The 21,984-nt window shown below is 42.7% G+C and overlaps 1 protein-coding gene and 1 long non-coding RNA gene across 7 annotated transcripts in view; one reads left to right on the top strand and one right to left on the bottom strand.

The window, feature by feature from the left end:
• RYR2 (ryanodine receptor 2) overlaps positions 1–21,984 on the top strand; it is a 727,531-nt gene that overhangs the window by 503,187 nt on the left and 202,360 nt on the right. For all 6 annotated transcript variants that reach the window (XM_050950348.1, XM_050950346.1, XM_050950344.1 and 3 more), the window contains 6 exons: positions 4,256–4,396; positions 5,862–6,025; positions 14,889–14,967; positions 15,709–15,798; positions 17,318–17,455; positions 20,866–20,943. In XM_050950348.1, coding sequence (XP_050806305.1) covers positions 4,256–4,396; positions 5,862–6,025; positions 14,889–14,967; positions 15,709–15,798; positions 17,318–17,455; positions 20,866–20,943 — 690 coding nt within the window. The remainder of the gene's footprint in view (positions 1–4,255; positions 4,397–5,861; positions 6,026–14,888; positions 14,968–15,708; positions 15,799–17,317; positions 17,456–20,865; positions 20,944–21,984) is intronic.
• The window catches only part of LOC127049568 (uncharacterized), an 838,950-nt gene that overhangs the window by 625,648 nt on the left and 191,318 nt on the right, over positions 1–21,984 (bottom strand). The gene's annotated exons all lie outside the window — the stretch shown is intronic.

Here is a 21,984-nt window from a genome sequence, read left to right as displayed (position 1 = left end):
GGTGTCCCAAGGATATAGCAGGAAATTGTTATATCTGTCACAGCTACAGGTGTGATGAAGATTTAGGTGCTTCCCATTAAATATCTTGATCTTTGTTTAGTTCTGAAAATACAACATTGGGTTCGCTTTTTAAATCCATGGGAGCGCAGTATACTTCGGCTACAAATATATAGTTACATTTTGGTTGTGATCAAAATCCTCCCTCCCTCCTCTGCAGGACTTTCTGAAGATTCCAGGGAGTTATAATTTTGAATGTAGTCTCTCTATTATAATGTACTATATATTTTCAGTTTTGTGTCTTGTGATTTGTTCTGACTTATGAGAAGATGAAGATCTGGTGCCTTGTATACTGGCTGTAATTCAGAATATTTTGTTTGTTTACTTTCCGGTAGGTGGAGTCATCTATCTATGGAACCTTTTTTCTCTCTGCAGGATTGTTGAAATAGATGAATAAAAATAATCTAGCTTAGTATTTTTCTTTTATGCCCTGGAACTCTCCTGTAAAGAGAGAATGATATATCCATTTTTTAACTTCCATGCCAAGAACTATTCTTTAGCTATTCTAAAGAGTCCTCCACTTTAGTGACATTATTTTGAACCTCTAATAATCTCAGGATTCCAGCCCAGAAGACTAAGGGTATGTCTATACTATCCGCCGGATCGGCAGGTAATGATCAATCTATAGGGGATTGATGTATCGCGTCTCGTCTAGACGCGATACATCGATCCCTGAACACTCTCCCCGTTGACTCAGGAACTCCACCAGGGCAAGAGGCAGAAGCAGAGTCGATGGGGAAACGGCGGCTGTCAATCCCGCGCCACGAGGACGCGAAGGAAGTAAATCTAAATTGATCTAAGATACGTCGACTTCAGCTACGCTATTCTCGTAGCTGAAGTTGCATATCTTAGATCAATTCGCCCTCCCCGCCACTCCCCTCGTGAAGACCAGGCCTAAAATAGAATGAAAATAGGGACCAAGAACCTTCTAAAAGGTGTATTCCAGACACAATGGAATCATGCCTTTATAATGCCACTTCTCTTCTTTCTGTTAATTAAAAAAAATATATGCAGCCCCCTGATGCTCTGTTATTGCTCTTAAGAGTCTGACTCAGCAACTTTTGCAGAGCTGACTAAAATTTTACTTTTTGGGGGTTCCCTTTTCGTGAAGGCAATTTCAAAATATCAAGAATTCACTTTTGTTGCCTTTCAGAAAAGTTTCATAGAACATACATTCTCAGTCTGGGAGTTATGACCCTCAGGGTGGGGCAAACAGGTCCAAGGGACTCTGACCTCCCTTCCTTTCAGTTACAGCCAGATGGAAAGGGGAGTCCTGAAACTCTTTGCTGTTGTAAGATGGGGTCATGGTATGGAAAAGGTTAAGAACTTCTGTCATAGAACAAAGCTATCAGTATGCATTCAGGATGATGAATGGTATGCTGTTCTCAACATAAATAACTTCTTTAGGTTTAAGACTGCTCCAGGGTTTCTGAGAAAAAAAAATATTGTATAGAAAGTAAATTATGTGCAGAAATAAAATAGTCTCCAGCAGCCTGTGTTGAACGTAATGTTTCGAATCACTTATCAAAAAATATTTATTATTTAATACAAATTATTTTTAGTCTCCGCCTATCTGTCACATAACTCATTTTGACTGTGCAACATTTTAGTTAAGTTTTCACTGTACCATATCTCTAACAGTACTGCTTCCCAAAACACACCCATACATGCTCTTAGGAATATTTAATGATACCGTTGCCATTATTAGAGCTGCAGATTTGTCACAGCATTCTTTATCAAAAATCACGGCACTGCCATGGTCAACTTAGTAAAGTTAGAAGTTCAGGGGAAATGGTGGGTGAAGTTCAGGGAAAAGGTGGGTAAAGCCATGGATATGGAAATTCAATGATTTGTATCTCTTTAAATACAATTGACATAAACCTCTCCTCAGTAGTCTGCCAAATCTGCCCCAGGTCACAATGCCCAGATTGGGGTGCTGGGCCAAGACCACCGCTGTGACAGGCCTGCAGCCCTTGCCATTTTTGACACACAGACTCTGTTTTCCCTTTGCTGTGCATGTATAGGTTTGTTGGGAGTGGAGTGTGCACATCTAGGTGACCCAACAGAAAGGCAGGCTGTACACTTGACTGTCATTCCTAGATTTCTGTACTATTTGTTCATTTATCACACTTCTGTTTTCAACTTTTACAATCAATGTTAAAGTTAAAAGCAAAAATTTCCATGTTTCAAGGAGTTTATTTCTCTGAGAAGCTTTAATGTTCGGTTTTTAAGAGAATCATGAAGGATTAAAATAATTATTTATCCTTTGTATAGCATCTTTCATCTAAATTCTCAAAGCACTTTATCTCAATTAAGTTTACGAATACATCTTTGAGATACACGAGGTGTAAGTATTATTTATACCTGTTTCACAGGTGGGTAAACTCAATGCCTCAGAAGTGAACAGGTTGGATAGAGGTCACAAAATGCTCCCCTTTCCTCAGCCTCAGAAGTGGAAAGGCTTTGCCTGGACCAACAGGGAGGAAAACAAATCCCTTGACCCCTTTAAAGATTTCCTCCTCCTTTCTTCCCCTCCTCATGGGAACCCAGTCTCTTTATGGTCTTGAGGATGAGAGGACGGGGACTCTTTGGCTGATGGATGGGTCAGAAGGAGGCAACATAAACTTACTAGCCCCTGTCCACCCAAGAGAGGGCTTATAAACCTTTCCCCCCTGTCCAGGGCACCATTTTGTGCCCTGAGAAAAAGCTCCCCATTTCTGCCAGTTGGAATTAGAGGAAGACTAGGTTTTCAGGCCTTCCTGTATTTTGGGGATTGGGATGGAATTTTTCCCTTGGTGCCAAATTGGCCCAGGCAATGTAGGTTTTTTTCAGTTTCCTCTCAGCAGGCCAGGGATCTGGTGGAAAGAGGTTAGGTTTTTAAATTCATTTTGTCACCATTTTGCAGGTGTCCAGTGCAAATGCTTGTTCACTAGACAGTTAGGAGAAGGCAGCTTCTAAAGAAGGTGGAGAATGGGGATGGGACTCCTAATGTCCAGTATAGTGAGGAGACAACCCTTTCTTCCCCACCCACTTATCCTTCATACAAGAGGATTCTGGAACCAGGCAGAAGAAAGGGGTTGGAGGTTGACAGAAACCTTTTACCAAATTGTATGGATTACGGAAGGAAGGATGACCTGCACTGGATGAGTTATTGCTTAATAATTTTGCTGCCTAGTTAAATCTCATTCCTGAAGTCTTGTCTTTTCTTCCTGCAGCAGTCATTGGTAGAGTCCAGAATAAAATGCAGGATGCAAACACTCGGGGTGATATCTTGGCTCTGTTGAAATCTGTTGGAACTTTGCCATTGACTTCAATAGGGTGAAGACCTCACCTTCTTTCTCATGCTTAAGCGGTAACATTCATCTGAAATATAAAAAAAATTACAGAATATTAAGAATTGGGAAAACTTTAAAATGCTTAGCAACCGTTGTAAAATTGTAATAATTATCAAGAATTTTCTGTATTGCAGTCGTTCCCAACGTGATGCCCGCAGGCACCATGGCCCCCGCTGGGGCAATTATGTGTGCCTGCCTAGTGCCCAGCAGGGGAGAGAAGCTGCAGCCCTGTGCCTGCTGGGGACAGAGAACTCAGGCTGCGGGCGCAGTGTTCTCTGTTCCCGGCAGGTGCGGGGCCAGTGCCCCGCAGGGGAGAGAAGCTACAGCCCCGTGTCTGCCAGGGACAGAGAGCTCTGGGGCTGCAGGCTGTGGGCGCCGGTGTCCTCGGTCCTGGGCAGGCGCGGGACCTGCCTAGTGCCCAGCAAGGGAGAGAATCTGGGCCCCCACGCCTGCTGGGGACAAAGTACTCCGGGGCTGCAGGCACCGGTGTTCTCTGTCCTCGCGGCTTCTCTCTTCTCTCTGGATTCATATATTATGTAATAGAGGTGAAAACATTATTTAAATATGATGATTTTTTCTATTATTTAATGTACAAATACAAAGTAAGCCTTGAAAAATTGTTGGCACCCGCCACACTCTTCTGAAAACATGAATGTGCTACTGGTCACAGAAAGGTTGGGGACCACTGCTGTATTGGAGTCTAAAGGCAAATAGTAGATTAGAACATGAACTCCTTGAATCAATTGAGAGATTGTTCCCGTGTAAGTATTGTGTGGATCGTATAGTGTTTGAATATCAGGATGAATAATTGATTGTGTTTATGTTATATATTTTGGATGCTGTCAAAATATTTTGTGTTCTAGTTGCTGACAAATCATTATGAAAGATGCTGGAAGTATTATTGCCTGCCAGGTGGGTGGGGCAACTTTGGTGCTGCATCAGAAGAAGAACTTCATTTATCCAGAAAGTTGTTCTGGGGTATTTTTGATGCCCTGTCTCAAAAGGTAATTTCTATGTAGTTCTCTATTATCACAATGTAGGTTGATCATTTCTATTCAAAGCATTCTATTCAAACTTGAGTTAATGATATCAAAATTATGTAATTTTATTATAAATTCTTCTGCATCAATTACATGTGCAACAGATTATGTGGCAAACAGAATGTGCTAAAGCTATGTGGTTTTAATACTTAAATAGCTAATAGTAGTGTATACTTATAAGATCCTCAAAATGCTTAAATTTAACAATTTGTCAAGGAATATGCAGCTTCCATGATAAATATAATCATTTAAAAAAATAAAATGGTATCCATGCAGTCCTATGTGGGTCCAATCTTGTATGCCCTTACATTTTATCTGTCTTTTTGTTTATATGACTTCTTATTACTGTACAGTAAAAGAGAGCCCTTCCAATGATCTGCCCTTGACAGTCTTTAAAAAACACACCGATACACAGACCCATCTGTTACCACAGATGAAATGAATTAATGCAGCACCAGCATTAATATAACAAATGTTAATTCACCTCTCCACCAAATCCCCACCAGAGTCCTACACCACCTCTATTCAGTCCTCCCCATCACCTATCTCATCACAGGTAATGTGGAAAATTGGGCCTTGTAGTGTGTCCTGAAGGTTAATAAGACAATGGCTAACTTTGCAGTGACCATTATAGACTAAGAGGGGAAGCATACTTAATTCTTGCTGACACAATAGGACGTTTCAGTTCCATGGACTCACTCACTGTAGTAAGGACTACTTATATGAGTACGAGTTTGTGGAATCAGGCCCTATTTTAATACACTATAGTAGCACTAATGAAATGCATCTAGAAATTAAGTTTAATTTGTTGTAAGTGTCATCATATTATCTCTTCATGGCTTTTTTCCTCCTTGGAAGGAAAAAAATATTGGGTAATTTAATAAATTTAGATCACACAAATGTTTATTACAGCTATTTTTTTTTTCATGATTATTTAAAAATTTTAAATATCAGCTAAACTATCTTTGAAATATCGTCTATACCTTAGCTCAACAAGACTAGATAATACATTTGGACATTATATAGTGTTTTTTTTCCCATCCTGATGAGGATTTCACCATGATGGGAAGCCATTTGGTATAGAAAATTTAGGTTCCTGGACAAGTGTTGGATATTCCCCTGCTTTACTCTGTTCTGGCACCCTGTGAGGGACCAGTCTGGCTCCTACCAAAGTGAATAATTGTTTTTCCATCAACTTCAATGAAAGCAGGATTTGGTCCTAAGTCTAGCTTCAGTATTCAGTAGTATTTCATTGTAGTTCAGACGTCAGTTTTTTATTTTCAGAACTGAGATTCTATTTCACATTGAGTAAAAAAGTTGTTCCATGAGAGTTGGTTTCATGTGTGGCTATAATGATGAATCAGTTTCAGCAATAATGGAAACAATCTCCATTCAACACTGTGTATTTTTATCTCATGTTTCTCCACAGAAGTATGAACAGGAACTGTTCAAACTGGCTTTGCCCTGCCTGAGTGCAGTTGCAGGAGCTTTACCCCCAGACTACATGGAATCCAATTATGTCAGTATGATGGAAAAACAGGCTTCAATGGATTCAGATGGGAACTTTAACCCACAACCTGTTGATACCTCAAAGTATGAACTTTTTCTGTTGCAGCTCATTTTTACCATGAACAGTTTAAGCCTGTAATTGAAATATGATAGTACAGAAAACACATAAGTACATGCCCATCTTGAATTACCATCCTTAAGATAAAATGGGGGGCTTGTTTGGTTGTAAAACATGAAAGCCACAAGTGGTTCACTATATATTCCTTGGGCACCTTACCACAAATGAGATAAATTTTCAGCCTGGAAATTAAACTATCTGAACCCATTTGTTCTAGGAAGCACCTAGCACACTTTTGGGAGTTGTAAAAGTAAATAATAATTAATAGTTAATGGGAGCCAAGTACTAAATTCCTGCGACTGACGCTTAAATTTTACTCTACAAAATGTGGTGGTGATTGTACATTTATGTAAAGCCTTTTTATCTGGAAGGATTCCAAGCTACAGGCAGGGCCAACGCTTCCATTTAGGCGACCTAGGTGGTCGCCTAGGGCGCCAGGATTTGGGAGGGTGGCAGACTGCTCTGGTGGACCTCCCGCAGGCATGTCTGTGGACGGTCCGCTGGTCCTGCGGCACCGGTGGAGCATCCACAGGGACGCCTGCGGCAGGTCCACCAGAGCCGCGGAACCAGTGGACCGTCCACAGGAACGCCTGCGGAAGGTCCACTGGAGCCGTGGGACCGGCGAGCCAGCCCTGCGCCTAGGGCACCAAAAACCCTCGTGCCGCTCCTGGCTACAGGCCACGTTCTGACTGTTTTGCACGGGTGTGCCAAGGGGGAGTGGGCAGAAGGAGCCCTCTCTTTAGCTTGCCACATCTTTGCAATGGGCAGCCAGAATCCCACCCATGTGTCCTCGGAGTGCAAGAGCCAGTGATTCTATGCACCCCAAGTGCACAAAACCCAAGTGGATTTAAGATCCTGGATGTGGCCATAGCCCCATACTTCTGCACACACAATGATGATACAAACCCGACAGAAATAAGACCACACACTACCTCTTCAACAAGATCACTTCTAGGCATGGCTTCACAAGCCTCCTTACAGGCATTCTGTCTATCTCAGCAATCAACAGGCAGAATACCCCGAATCACTGCCACTGGTGCACTGGGCTTATGCACATATGCACGTATAATGTGACGGTGGCTGCAAAAGCTACAATCTAGCCCTGAATAGAGGAATCACGTTGCACACCACTAAAGTACAATCACCTGTGAGATGTAATCTACTAAGTGTCTAACTACATAACAGCCTTACACAACCATTTTGGGACATGAAATGAAGATTGCTTTATCCAGTTGATATTGGGGGCGGGGTGAATTTTAGGTAGATAGAATATAAATAACTAAATAATTAGTGTTTGCCCAACTCTCTGGTCACCACAATCCTGGCTGTGAAAAAGTGTTATGGGACTTTCAAGGACCAAGATTTGTCAAGACTGCTTTTTAACCTCTTTCAAAAGACGTCATCTCAAGCATCCCAGTTTCCTCTTAGTGCCATCTTAAGGCATTGGTGTAGTATTGGTTCAAAAGAGAACGTATTGCCTTACCAATATCATCTCCGTCACAAGCAGTTTACCTGTCAGTCCCCCATCTAAGTGCTAACCATTTCTGACCCTCTTTAGAAGTGATTCTAGGTGATATTTCTGCAGCCTTAACTGCAGCTGCAATTTGTTATATTTACAGAATACTGTATCATGCCCCTCCCCTACCCTATTCCTTACCCCCTCCCCCCAAAAAAACAAACCCAACACCTTGCTGAGCGCACATGATGATTTTTTTGTGGCTTGTTCCTACTTGGTACCTAGATACATTTTTGCACAGTACTACACTAATTGTTAACTACTTGGAATAATTACTGGTGTACATCTCTCTTTTCTCTGATCCTATGACAAAGGATTAAAGGACAGACTCTCCTTGCTTCCCAGTAGATGGCACTATAACATTGTCTATCCTTTAATCTGCTGTCATAGAATAGGAGAAGAGGGTAGTAGGACAAACAATTATCAATAAGCAATTTTACTTTTCTTTTGTAAGAACACAAGTGTAGGAAATTGCTCTGTATGATAAATTGTTCATTAGAAAATATTCTATAGCAGTGGTCTCCAACCTTTTTACGCCCAAGATCACTTTTTGAATTTAAGGGCAAGCCTGGATCAGCCCTGCCCCTTCCCCAAATTCCCACCCCACTAACTCCATTCCCCCACCCCCCATCACTCATTCCCCTCCAACCTCACTCACTTTCACTGGGCTCAGGTAGGGGGGTTGGCATTTGGGAAAGCATGCTGGCTCTGGGCTGGAGCCAAGGGGTTCGCGTGGGAGTGGACTTTGGGCTGAGCCTGGGGCTGGGGGTTGGGGTGCAGGAGGGAATTCTGGGCTGGAGCAGAGTGTTGGGGTATAGGAGGGGGTACAGAGTGCTGGCTCTGGGAGGGGGATCAGGGCTGGGGTTGAGGTGCAGGAGAGGGGGTCAGGGTGCAGGAGAGGGTATGGGGTGCTGGCTCCAGGAGGGGGCTCAGGGCTGGTTTAGGGTGCTGGCTCCGGGAGAGGACTCCGGGCTGGTTTGGGGTGCTGGCTACAGGAGAGGACTCAGGGTTGCTTTAGGATGCTGGCTCCGGGAAGGGGCTTAGTGCTGGGGTTTGGGGTGTGGCCTTCTGCTGTGCAGCACTTACTGCTAAGGCAGGCTTCCTGCTTGCCCTGGCCCCACGCTGCTCCTGGAAGGGACCAATGTGCCCCTGTGACCTCTGGGCGGGAGGGTGTTTGGCATGTGGCTCTGTGCACTGCCCCTCTCTGCAAGAGCCCTGCCCCCCACCCATGGGGCTGTGCTGGCTGCTTCCGGGAGCAGCGTGGGGGCAGGGCAGGTAAGGAGCCTGTCTTAGCAGCAGCCTCACTGAGTTGCCAGAGATCGCAATCGACTGGGAGATCCTCTAGGATCAACCAGTCATTCGCGATTGACCAGTTGGTGACCACTGTTCTGTAGTATTCGTTTTTGTTTGAAAGAAAACTATTACTGCTCTTCCTGTAGTGGTAAATCAACTTCAACTTCAGTATCCTTGTGCGCACCTGAAAGATTGCTAGTTTATTTGCATATTGATTTTATTGATTTTTTTATTTTTCATTTTGACTGGCTTTTAGGTATTCAATGGGATCTGAAGTTTGTACCTTTTTTAGTGGCTATAAACTGCCATATTTCAATTACATAACGAAATTCACAGGTTTATAATATGCTTTAACAAGAGGTGGTTGACAGTGAATTTACATTATGCATATAATATGCACTGTATTTCTGGAAAATAGGACTGAAATATATTTTAAAACACAAATAAGTTGATGTTAATAATCTAAACCTATATCAGAAAACTTCAATACATTTTGTAAATCATTATACTCATAGATTTTAATGCCAAAAGGGACTGTTGTGATCACCTAGTCTGACCTCTTGCACATCTCAAGCCACAAAACCTCACCCACCCACTCCTGTAATAGATACATAACCTGTGGCTAAGTTACTGAAGTCCTCAAATCATGATTTAAAGACTTCAGGTTACAGAGAATCCATCATTTACTCTAGTTTAAACCTGCAAGTGACCCATGCTGCAGAGGAAGGCGAAAAACTCTTAGGGTCTCTGAAAATATGGCCTAGGGGAAAATTCCTTCCCACCCCAAATATGGCTATTAATTGGATCCTGAGCACATTGGCAAGAGCCACTAGTCAGATACCTGGGAAAGAATTCCCTGTAGTAACTCAGGGTACATCTACACTACAGGATTATTCCAATTTTACAGAAACCAATTTTTTAAAACAGATTGTATAAAGTCGAATGCACGCAGCCACACTAAGCACGTTAATTCGGCGGTGCGCGTCCATGTACCTACGCTAGTGTCGATTTCTGGAGCGTTACACTGTGGGTAGCTATTCCATAGCTATCCCATAGTTCCTGCAGTCTCCCCCGCCCCTTGGAATTCTGGGTTGAGATCCCAGTGCCTGATGGGGCAAAAAATATTGTTGCGGGTGGTTCTGGATACAACCTCACCCCTCCCTCCACGAAAGCAGCGGACAACCGTTTCGTGCCTTTTTTCCTGGGTGAACTGTGCAAACGCCATAGCACAGCAAGCATGGACCCTGCTCAGCTCAAGACTGCAATTGTAGACGTTGTAAACACCTCGCGCATTCTCATGCAGTCTATGCTGAACCAGGACCTGCAATACCAGGCGAGGAGGAGGCAGCATGGCGACGAGAGTGATGAGTACATCGACACAGAATTCTCTCAAACTGCAGGCCCCTGCACTTTGGAGATCCTGCTGGTAATGGGCCAGGTTCTAGCCATTGAACGCTGATTTTGGGTCCGGGAAACAAGCACAGACTGGTGGGACCTCATAGTTTTGCAGGTTTGGGATGATTCCCAGTGGCTGCGAAACTTTCGCATGCGTAAAGACACTTTCATGGAACTTTGTGACTTGCTTTCCCCTGCCCTGATGAGAGCAGCCCTCACAGTTGAGAAATGAGTGGCAATAGCCCTCTGGAAGCTTGCAATGCCAGACAGCTACCGGTCAGTCAGGAATCAATTTGGAGTGGGAAAATCTACTGTGGGGGCTGCTGTGATGCAAGTAGCCAAAGCAATCATTAAGCTGCTGCTATGAAAGGTAGTGACTCTGGGAAATATGCAGGTCATAGTGGATGGCTTTGCTGCAATGGGATTCCCTAATTGTGGTGGGGCCATAGATGGAACCCATATCCCTATCTTGGCACCGGAGCACCAGGGCACCCAGTACATAAACCACAAGGGGTACTTGTCAATGGTGCTGCAAGCACTGGTGGATCACAAGGGACGTTTCACCAACATCCACATGGGATGGCTGGGAAGAGTTTATGACGCTCGCGTCTTCAGGAACACTACTCTGTTTAAACGGTTCCAGCAAGGGAATTACTTCCCAGACCAGAACATAACAGTTGGGGATGTTGAAATGCCTGTAGTTATCCTGGGGGATCCAGCCTACCCCTTGATGCCATGGCTCATGAAGCCATACACAGGCAGCCTGGACAGTAGTCAGGAGTTGTTCAACTACAGGCTGAGCAAGTGCAGAATGATGGTAGAATGTGCATTTGGCCATTTAAAGGCGCGCTGGCGCACATTACTGACTCGCTCTGACTTCAGCCAAGTCAATGTCCCCATTGTTATTGCTGCTTGCTGTGTGCTCCACAATCTCTGTGAGAGTAAGGGGGAGACCTTTGTGGCGGGGTGGGAGGCTGAGGCAAATCACCTGGCTGCTGATTATGCGCAGCCAGACACAAGGGCGATCAGAAGAGCACACCAGGAAGCGGTGCACATCAGAGAAGCTTTGAAAATGAGTTTCATCATGGGCCAGGGGACGGTATGACAGCTGTGTTTGTTTCCCCTTGATGAACCCCCTTCACTTATTCCCTGTAAGCAACCCACCTTCCTGCTTCGTTTACAGCTTGCTTTCTAAGGAAATAAAGTCACTATCATTTAAAAATCATGTATTCTTTATTAATTCATTATAAAAAGAGGGAGAGAACTGACAAGGCAGCCTAGTTGTGGTTTGGGAGGAGGATAGGAGGGAAGCAAAAGGCCACTAAAAAATTTTCAAAGTAATGACAGCCTTTTGGTTGGGCTGTCCATGGGGCTGGAGTGGGCGGGTGCACGAAGCCTTCCCCCACGCGTTCTTATACGTTTGGGTGAGTAGGATATGGAACATGGTGAGGGTGGTTACACAGGGGCTGCAGCGGCACCCTGTGATCCTGCTGCTGTTCCTGAAGGTTCACCAGATGTCAGAGGATGTCAGTTTTATCACGCAGCAGCCCCTGTGTTGCGTCCCGCCACCGCTGATCTTTCTGACTACACCTCTGATCTTCCTGCTGCCACCTCTCATCTCAAGCATCCCTCCTGTCCTCACGTTGGTCCCTCCTGTCCTCACATTCACTGGCATCTTTCCTGTAATTTGATACCACGTCCTTCCACTCATTCAGATGAGTTCTTTCATTGCGGGTCACTTCCATGATTTCTGAGAACATTTCGTCTCGCATCTTTTTTTTCCTCCGCCTTATCTGAGATAGCCTTCGAGATGGAGTAGGGAAGCTTGAAAACTTTGCAGCTGCATGAGGGAGGGAAAAAAGGGAGAGAGGTATTTAAAAAGATACATTTTACAGAACAATGCTTATACTCTTTCATGGTGAACAACACTATTCACCTTACATAGCACATGTGATTTCACTACAAGGTCGCATTTTGCATCTTAATATTGAGTACCTGTGGCTCTGGTGTTAAGAGATCTCACAGACGCAGGTCCGGGCAGCAGAATTCAGCTTGCATGCGTCCATGATAAGCCATAGTCTTTCGGCTTCTGCAGCCTTCATATGCACAGTGCCCTTTCCCAAATACCAAGCAAATCCCGTTCAGTGCTGCTTCTTTCCTGTTAACATGCAGCAGCAGAAACCACCCGCCCCCCATCCAATTCCTTGGGATGATCGCTTTACCCCTCCCCCCACCGCATGGCTGGTATCATGGAAGATCACTGCTAGCCAAACGCGAAAAAGCTCAGCGCCAATCCCGCCCCCACCCCCCGGCTTGGCTACCTGCAAGGAAGGATTTATTTTAAGCAACAGGTAAACAGCCCAGTAGGAATGGCCATGTCTGTCCCCTTAATTAAATTCCTGAATTTCAACTAGGTTACCATGAACAATATCAGTCTCCTGAGGATAACACAGCAAGATAAAGAACGAATGTTACTTGAATGCCAGCAATCACTGGGACCATATGCAGCTAGGCTTTGTCATGCAATGATACCAGATTACTTGCTACATGCATGGCGTGGTCAAGTGTCCTACCATGGAGGATGGAATAAGGCTGCCTTGCCCAGAAACCTTCTGCAAAGGCTTTTGGAGTACCTCCAGGAGAGCTTCATGGAGATGTCCCTGGAGGATTTCCGCTCCATCCCCAGACATGTTAGCAGACTTTTCCAATAACTGTACTGGCCACGAATGCATCCAAAGTCCTCGGGGCAAATTAATCATTAAAAAACACTTGCTTTTAAACCATGTTTTATATTTACAAAGGTACACTCACCAGAGGTCGCTTCCATGGCTTCATTGTCTGGGCTAGTGGCTTGGGAGGGCTGGGAGGGTAATTCCATCTGGGTGAGAAAAAGCTCCTGGCTGTTGGGGAGAATGGAATGCTATGTGTTCTCTACAAGCTCGTCCTCCTCTTCCTCCTCATCTTCCTTATCTGCAGAATCCTCAGGCATGGCTGAGATTACCAGCCCCACCTCGGAATCCACTGACAGGTGTGGGGAACTGGTGGCGGACCCCCCTAGAATTGCATGCAGCTCAGCATAGAAGTGGCATGTTTTCGGCCCTGCCCCAGACCTTCCATTTGCTTCTTTGGTTTTCTGGTAGTCTTGTCTGAGCTCCTTAACTTTCACACGGCACTGTACTGAGTCCCTGGTGTGGCCTCTCTGCATCATGGCCTTGGAAATTTTTTCAAACGTTTTTTCATTTCGTCTTTTGGAACAGAGTTCTGTTAGCACGGAATCCTCTCCCCATATAGCAGTCAGATCCAGTACCTCCCGTGCGGTCCATGCTGGAGCTCTTTTTCGATTCTCAGGAGACTGCATTGTTACCTGTGCTGATGAGCTCTGCGTGGTCACCTATGCTGATCAGAGCTCCACGCTGGCCAAACAGGAAACGAAATTCAAAAGTTCGCGGGGCTTTTCCTGTCTACTTGGCCAGTAAATCAGAGTTGAGATTGCTGTCCAGAGCGGTCATAATAGTGCACTGTGGAATACCATTCGGAGGCCAATACCGTCGATTTGTGGCCACACTAACCCTAATCCGACATGACAATACCGATTTCAGCGCTACTCCTCTTGTTGGGGAGGAGATCCCTTTATATCGCTATAAATGGCCTCGTTGTGTGGACGGGTGCAGGGTTAAATCGGTTTAATGCTGCTAAATTCGGTTTAAATGCGTAGTGTAGACCAGGCCTCAGAGTCTTCCCCATCTAGTGTGCCATCTCCAGCCATTGGGGATATTTCCTGCTAGCAGTTGCTGATGGGCCACACGGCACTGTAGGCAGTCTCATCACACCATCCCCTCCATAAACTTATAAAGCTTGGTCACAAAGCCAGTTAAGTTTATTGTCCCACTGCTCCCCTTTGAAGGCTGTTCCAAAATGTCACTCATTTGTTGGTTAGAAGCCTTCATCTAATTTAAAGCCTAAACTTGTTGATGGCCAGTTTATTGGCCTTTGTTCTTGTATCAACATTGGCACTTACCTTAAATAACTCCTCTCCTTCCCTGTCATTTATCCCTCTGATGTATTTATAGACAGCAATCATACTTCCCCTCAGCCTTCTGTTGGTTAGGCTAAACAGGCCAAGCTCTTTGAGTTTCCTCTCATAAAGTAGGTTTTCCATTCCTCGAATCATCCTACTAGCCCTTCTCTGCGCCTGTTTCAGTTTGAATTCATTTTTCTTAAACATGGGAGACCAGAATTGCACATGGTATTCTGGATGTGGTCTCATCAGTGCCTTGTGTAATGGTACTAACATTTTTCTGTATCTACTGGTGCATCCTAGGATTGCATTAGCCTTTTTCATGGCCTCATCACATTGGTGGCTCATAGTCATCCTGTGATCAACTAATACACCCAGGTCTTTCTCCTCCTCTGTCTTTTCCAACTGATATGTCTCCAGCCTATAGGAGGCTTTTCACTGATTTCAGTGGGTTTTGTATCAGAATCTATATGGGGAAGCCAGCAGAACAGTACACTCTAATTGGGAATATATAGCGCTCTATAGTTTTTCAGAAATTTCCTTTAAAAAGAACCCTTTCAAATTATAACATAGATAATATATTGAAACATGTTCTTTTCTTTTTCAGTATTACAATTCCTGAAAAGCTAGAATATTTCATTAACAAATATGCAGAACATTCTCATGATAAATGGTCAATGGAAAAGGTAATGTTATATTATTTTCATATCAAAATGCATTCAGAATATTATGGATATTTTCTGAGGATTCTACTTGTTTTTACTCAAGTTTTTGGGGTTGTTCTAGCATTACATCAGATGTCTGGCTAAGACTGTATCGTCATTTTTATCTTAGAGTTGCTTTTTTCAAGAATTCTATAACTACACTCATCTGGTCAGATCTTGAACATACCAGCATTTCGTGTGTGTGTGTGTGTTTTAACTTTTACAGCATTTGAGAAAAATGTAATTGGTAGATTTTTAAGTCGTTTTGTTACTTCAAACTTTAAGTTTTACTTTTTCAAAAGATATTTTATATCTCTGTAAAAAACACAGGCTTGGTGTTAAAATCTGCTGTCTATGCCTCAAAGAGTGTTGTCTCTTTTCCTAGAGACACCCTGGCAGAATAGTAACTAAGAAAGTATTTTCAAATGTATTTACTTTAAGTTAACATAAATGGTGTGATAAAATAACAAAAGTCTGGACATTCAGAAGTAAAAATGACACTGTACCTAACTGATTCCATTGTGTGTGTGTGTGTGGGTTAGGGGTAGGAGATTAGGTTGTGAGAGGCTGGTGGGAAAGGGAGCAAAAGTTTTGGACTTGAATAAAAGAAGAGTCTTACAGAAGCATTACCCCAATTCTTTTTCATAAGTAAATAAATGGAAGAATTCTGATGATTCTTTCTTATTCCTGCTGCTTTTTCCTTTCTTCCTTCACTTTTTTCAGTTTGCAAATGGATGGATATATGGTGAAACATATTCTGAGTCGTCCAAGGTGCAACCATTAATGAAACAATATAAACTGTTATCAGAAAAGGTGAGGAATTTGTTCATTCTTCATTACACAGGTGTTTCTAAACATTTGTTTCTCTATCATTGATAAGAGGCAACTGGCTGTTTGTGAAATTTGGCATTTTGGCTTTGTCTTCACTGACACAAAGATTTTTTTGTTTGTTTTTATTTTTGTTTTGTTTTACACAGCAAGATAACTAATATGATTGTTACCTCACTGTGCAATCCTAAGTGGAGACAAAACATTTGTAGTTTTTCTTGCAAGATAGCTAGGTGAGGTCAGCACCATAGCCCCCAATCATAATTGACCTCATCAAGTTTACCTTGTGGTAAAACTAAAGTGCATTGTCTCCACTATGTTTTTACAATGTGTGATAGCAAACGTGTTTTCGTTATCCCACAATAAAAACATGCCTTTTCGATCAGTGAAGACATAGCCTTTGTCTAGTTTGGTTTGGTGTTTATTTCAAGGACTAGAAAAAGTACCTTGGTACACATGATAATTAACAATTCTTGTCACCTTTATATTCATATTAGAGCGTGCTAGCACAATGCACTGTCATTATCACCATCAGCCCTCTGATTCTGAAGCCACGGCAGGGCCAGACCTCTTCTGCATAACTCATCCGTAAGGCTGCAAGTTTGTCATGGAAGTCACGGACTCCATGACTTTTCATGACTTATGCTGCGGCTGGTGTGCCTGGCTCAGGGGTATCTCAGGCAGTCCCTGTGCCAGTCACACTGGCCACTGCAGGGGCAGTTCCCAGACAATGGGAGCTGCAGGGGTGGTGTCTGCAGGTGGATGCAGAACGCAGAGCTGCCTGGCCATTCCTCTACCTAGGAGCTGAAAGTAGGGAATGTCACCACTTTCGGAGAGCTCCCTGGGTAAGCGCTGCCCAGGGCCTGCCTCACCCTATCCTGGGCCCCAATCCCCTGCCCCCTCCCACACCCAAACTCTGCTAGTGCGGGGGGGAGAGGGCACATAGCCAAGTAGGGAGCCTGCTGGCCTCACCAACCCCTCCTCCAGCACCAGCAGGGGTCCTGGGCTGTGGGCTGGCGCCCACCCCCTACCAGCCCCAAGCACCCAGGCCACCCTCCCCCAGCACCCATGGCATCCCTGGGCAGCCCTCCCCAAGTTTTAGTTGGGTATATACTAAAATTCATGGACAGGTCACGAGCCATGAATTTTTGTTTACTGCCCATGACCTGTCTGTGACTTTTACTAAAAATACCCATGACTGAAACGTAGCCTTACTCATCCATGAGACTGAAAAAGTTCAGATATCACATGTCCATATGATTTGGTTCACATAAGTGGTTTGGGAATAAATAGTTGCCCTTACTATTTCTCTTAATTGGCCTTCTTATCTATACACAGACTGTTTCTTTGCTGTTTCTAGGGCACTGCAGACTGTTTGCAATTTGTCTCAATGGATGTAAATTTGCAGTGCTACACAACAGGGCAGAGGGCTAGTAATAATGCATCAGTTTTTATTCCACTCCGTTATATAATCCTCAGTCACTCCTATGTGTACATCCCCTAGGAAAAAGAAATTTATCGGTGGCCAATCAAAGAATCCTTGAAAACCATGCTAGCTTGGGGTTGGCGGATTGAAAGGACAAGGGAGGGAGATAGTATGGCCCTTTATAATCGGACACGTCGCATATCTCAGACAAGTCAGGTGAGTACTGTGTTAGGCTTCAAGCCATTTTATTAATGACTATGTACTGATATTGTGTGTGTGCCTGTTTTTTTACCGGGATGGTGTATTTAAAATGCAAGTGTCAAAATCTACTTGGGATGTTCTTGAGCGTCCCCCATGTGCTTTTATTATAGCACTCACTTGAAGCTAAAGTTCACATGTCTATTAACCTCTTGTTTCACATGCTCAAAACTTCCTGAAAACTCTCCTTTTCAGTTGTAATGTTCCTTGGTTGGCCATAGCCCAAACATGAAAGTCTAAGCAAAATCTGTTATCATGCTTACAAATTGTGCCAGCGTGAAAAAATGCTTGTGGTTTAAAAAAAAAAAAGAGAAAACTTTGTGTAAATAAAAAATATATCTCAAAAAGACTGAATTAACAAGCTGAAAATGTCCAGTTGGTTAGATCTCCCTATAGCGTATTTCCCACATAATTTGGTATTAAACATTTTTTTAAAATTGAGATTGAAAAAATAATGTAATTTATTATTTTTTTCACTTTGTTTAGAGTCAGTTAGGATACTATTTATGATAATGTAATGCAAAGTGAGGCACACTGGAAAACATAACCCCAACTACACATACAAAACAATAGGGTCTAAATGTGCTGTTACCACTATAGAAAGAAATCTTGAAGTCATTGTGGATAGTTCTCTCAAAACATCTTCTCAGTGTGCAGCAACAATGAAAAAAGCTAAGAATGTGAGGAAAGGCATAGATAATCAGACAGAAAATATCATAATGCCACTATATAAATTCATGGTATGCTCACACTTTGAATACTCATGCTGTTCTTCTCACTCCATGTCAAAATAGATATATTAGAATTGGAAAAGTACAGAGAAGGGCAACAAAAATGATGAGTGGCATGAAGCAGCTTTCATATGAGGAGAGATTAAAAAAAACTGGGATTGTTCAGCTTCACAAAGAGATGACTAAGGGGGGATATGAGAGTGGTCTTTAAAATAATAAATGGTGTGGAGAAAGTAAACAGGGAAATGTTAATTCCTCTTTCATATAATGCAAAAAACAGGGGGTCACCCAATGAAAATAACAGCAGGTTTAAAACGAACATAAAGAAGTGCTTCTTCACACAATGCACAGTTAACCTGTGGAACATGTTGCCAAAATAATAACTGTCCTCAAAAAACAATTACCGTAGATAAGTTCATGGAGGATAGATCCATCAGTGGTTATTAGCTAAGATGGTCAGGGATGCAATCTCATGGCCTGGGTATCATCTGACTGCTAGAAGCTGGGACTGGATGACAGGGGATGGGTCACTCTATAATTGCCCTGTTCTGTTCATTCCCTCTGATGTATCTGGCACTGTCCACTGTCAGAAGACAAGATACTAGGCTAGACTGACCATTGGGCTGACCCAGTGTGGCCATTCTTATCTACAGTGCTATTTGAACTGTTGTCATTAGGAAAACATTATTTTGTGTCAGTGAGAAATGAAGGAATATGTTTTCAGTCTCTTGTTCATAGGAGTTGTGTGTATAATTCTAAACACACTGTCCTGAAAGATATTCTTAAGGAGGCATTTTTCAAAGGGGTCCATTGACTCTCCAGTACATAAATATAAATACTTTCAGAAGACGAAAGTGTAATTATGAAGACTGATGATATTTTAGACCTAATCACAGAAATTACTGTTTTTTTGTTTGTTTGTTTTTGTTTTGTTTTGTTTAACTCTCACATTTGAAAATCTGAATCAGTACTCAGTTTTCCATCAAAAACACTTTTGGCAAAATTTCCAATTGTTCCTAATCTAAAGGTTCTAACAATAGTACTGAGGATTTCTTTTTTGCCAATACTGTACTTTTAGTAATCAAGGCTTTGGCGCTGTGCTCCGGCTCCACTCCAACTCCCGTCGAAAACCTGCAGTTTCGCTGCTCTGGAGCTGCTCTGCTCTCCAGCTCTGGGCTCTGCTCCAAAGCCCTGTTTAGTAAGCATAGTTGTGGAGCTAGTTACTGGTATCTCACTGTCTGGCCTTGTCCCCTTTGTGTTAGTGTGTTCGTGAAGAAAATTCAAGAAAACATATCTCTTATCAGTACTAAAATCTGGTCTTTTCACAATCAAATACACTGTCCTAGAATACAAGTTTGAGAGAAAATATCATGGCTTTTTGACACATTGTTGAATTCATCTGGATTTTGAAGTCTATTTCTAAAGTCATGCTTGAATAATCAGAGAGAACTCAGTTCTAGTTAAACATACTGCTTAAGTATTTAGCTTTTGTCATTATGAAATGTTAATATGGATTCAGTATTTTGTCGATACAAAAGGTTGTAGAAATGACAATATAGCTTCAATACCAATTTCTGCATACAGGCTAGGCTCCTTGGCAGCTTTGTAGTAGTGCTTGGCATAACTTCAGTGCAAGGTTGTGATATAAATGTGTCCTTTTGTCTCTCCCCTCAGTACTGGCCACCAAGTGCCGAGCTAGTTCTTGGGGTATATTAAAGTACTCTTAATGCTGCTGTAATTTACACTGACTAGTGGCAGCTCTAGAGTGACCAGATGTCCGGATTTTATAGGAACAGTCCCAGTTTTGGGATCTTTTTCTTATATAGACTCCTATTACCCCCCACCCACGTCCCAGTTTTTCACACTTGCTGTCTGGTCACCCTAGGCAGCTCAGAGGAGCTGATATGATTGCCAGGGATTGCCAAGACATAGGACATCCCAGCCACACCTCTTGCACCAGCCATTGTATTCTGAAGATGTCCTATAGGACATCCTTTGACAAAGGGAAGAGAATTTCCCAGAGGATAGTGTTTTCTGAGTAGAAAAATACAGAATAGATTTACTAGTTTGGGTTCACTGTCTTTTGTAGCGATGGGGTTGAACTGCAAAGTTTTAACCCAGATCTGTGTCTGAACTTCCCCCAGAGTTTGGGATCTGTGGTTTTAATTCAGGTCCATCTCTACTTTTTTAGAATAAATTCTATACAAAACTTGGTGGCTTGGTCGTAATTCTTTAATACGGTATTTTTCACACTGAGCTCAAATCTGAAATCTTTGTTCAGGCAAAACTTCCATTTCAGCAAAAGAGATTTTTGCTTGATTGTGACCTTTCTCTGAAAATAACTGGCAATGTTTGCATTGTAACTATCTGACTAATCTGCATTCTTAAATCTACTCCTGATTCCAGTTAATCTTTCCATTTTTAGTATTACTTCTGTCAGGCAAAAAAAGAGAAGAAAATTCAAGTAACTCTCATGTAATGCTCTCTTTTTCTGCCAATGTATATGTAAGTGCTCCTTTCTACCTCAAGTTTGCTTTTTCTTTAGCTGATTGATTGCCTAGAATATCTAGGTGACATGAATCTATTAGGACCTAGTATTTGTAATACTTTATTACTTTTTTGCACATCGTCATTCAGGTGTCTGTAGACGCTGCCCACGGTTACAGCCCTCGAGCTATCGACATGAGCAATGTTACCCTCTCCAGAGATCTGCATGTAAGTCTTATTGTAGTTAAGTTTAAAAAAATATAAATGCATTAAATTTTCTTTTGTGGATTTATGAATACTCAAGGAGTTAATAGAAGAGGTATCTGAGCCTCTAGCTATTATCTTTGGGAAATCATGGGAGACGGGGGAGATTCCAGAAGACTGGAAGGGGGCAAATATAGTGCCCATCTATAAAAAGGGAAATAAAAACAACCCAGGAAACTACAGACCAGTTAGTTTAACTTCTGTGCCAGGGAAGATAATGGAGCAGGTAATCAAAGAAATCATCTGCAAACACTTGGAAGGTGGTAAGGTGATAGGGAATAGCCAGCATGGATTTGTAAAGAACAAATCGTGTCAAACTAATCTGATAACATTCTTTGATAGGATAACGAGCCTTGTGGATAAGGGAGAAGCGGTGGATGTGATATATCTAGACTTCAGTAAGGCATTTGATACAGTCTCGCATGATATTCTTATAGATAAGCTAGGAAAGTACAATTTAGATGGGGCTACTATAAGGTGGGTGCATAACTGGTTGGATAACCGTACTCAGAGAGTAGTTGTTAATGGCTCCCAATCCTGCTGGAAAGGTATAACAAGTGGGGTTCCGCAGGGTTCTGTTTTGGGACCGGTTCTGTTCAATATCTTCATCAACGATTTAGATGTTGGCAAAGAAAGTACGCTTATTAAGTTTGTGGACGATACCAAACTGGGAGGGATTGCAACTGCTTTGGAGGACAGGGTCAAAATTCAAAATGATCTGGACAAGTTGGAGAAATGGTCTGAGGTAAACAGGATGAAGTTCAATAAAGATAAATGCAAAGTGCTCCACTTAGGAAGGAACAATCAGTTTCACACATACAGAATGGGAAGAGACTGTCTAGGAAGGAGTATGGCAGAAAGAGATCTAGGGGTCGTAGTGGACCACAAGCTTAATATGAGTCAACAGTGTGATACTGTTGCAAAAAAAGCAAACGTGATTCTGGGATGCATTAACAGGTGTGTTGTAAACAAGACACGAGAAGTCATTCTTCCGCTTTACTCTGC

The sequence above is a fragment of the Gopherus flavomarginatus genome, chromosome 4 (assembly GCF_025201925.1).
Source record: "Gopherus flavomarginatus isolate rGopFla2 chromosome 4, rGopFla2.mat.asm, whole genome shotgun sequence".
In the NCBI taxonomy this organism is placed as follows: domain Eukaryota; kingdom Metazoa; phylum Chordata; order Testudines; family Testudinidae; genus Gopherus; species Gopherus flavomarginatus.
Note: the sequence above shows the minus strand (reverse complement) of the source record. Positions and strands in the feature narration are given on the sequence as shown.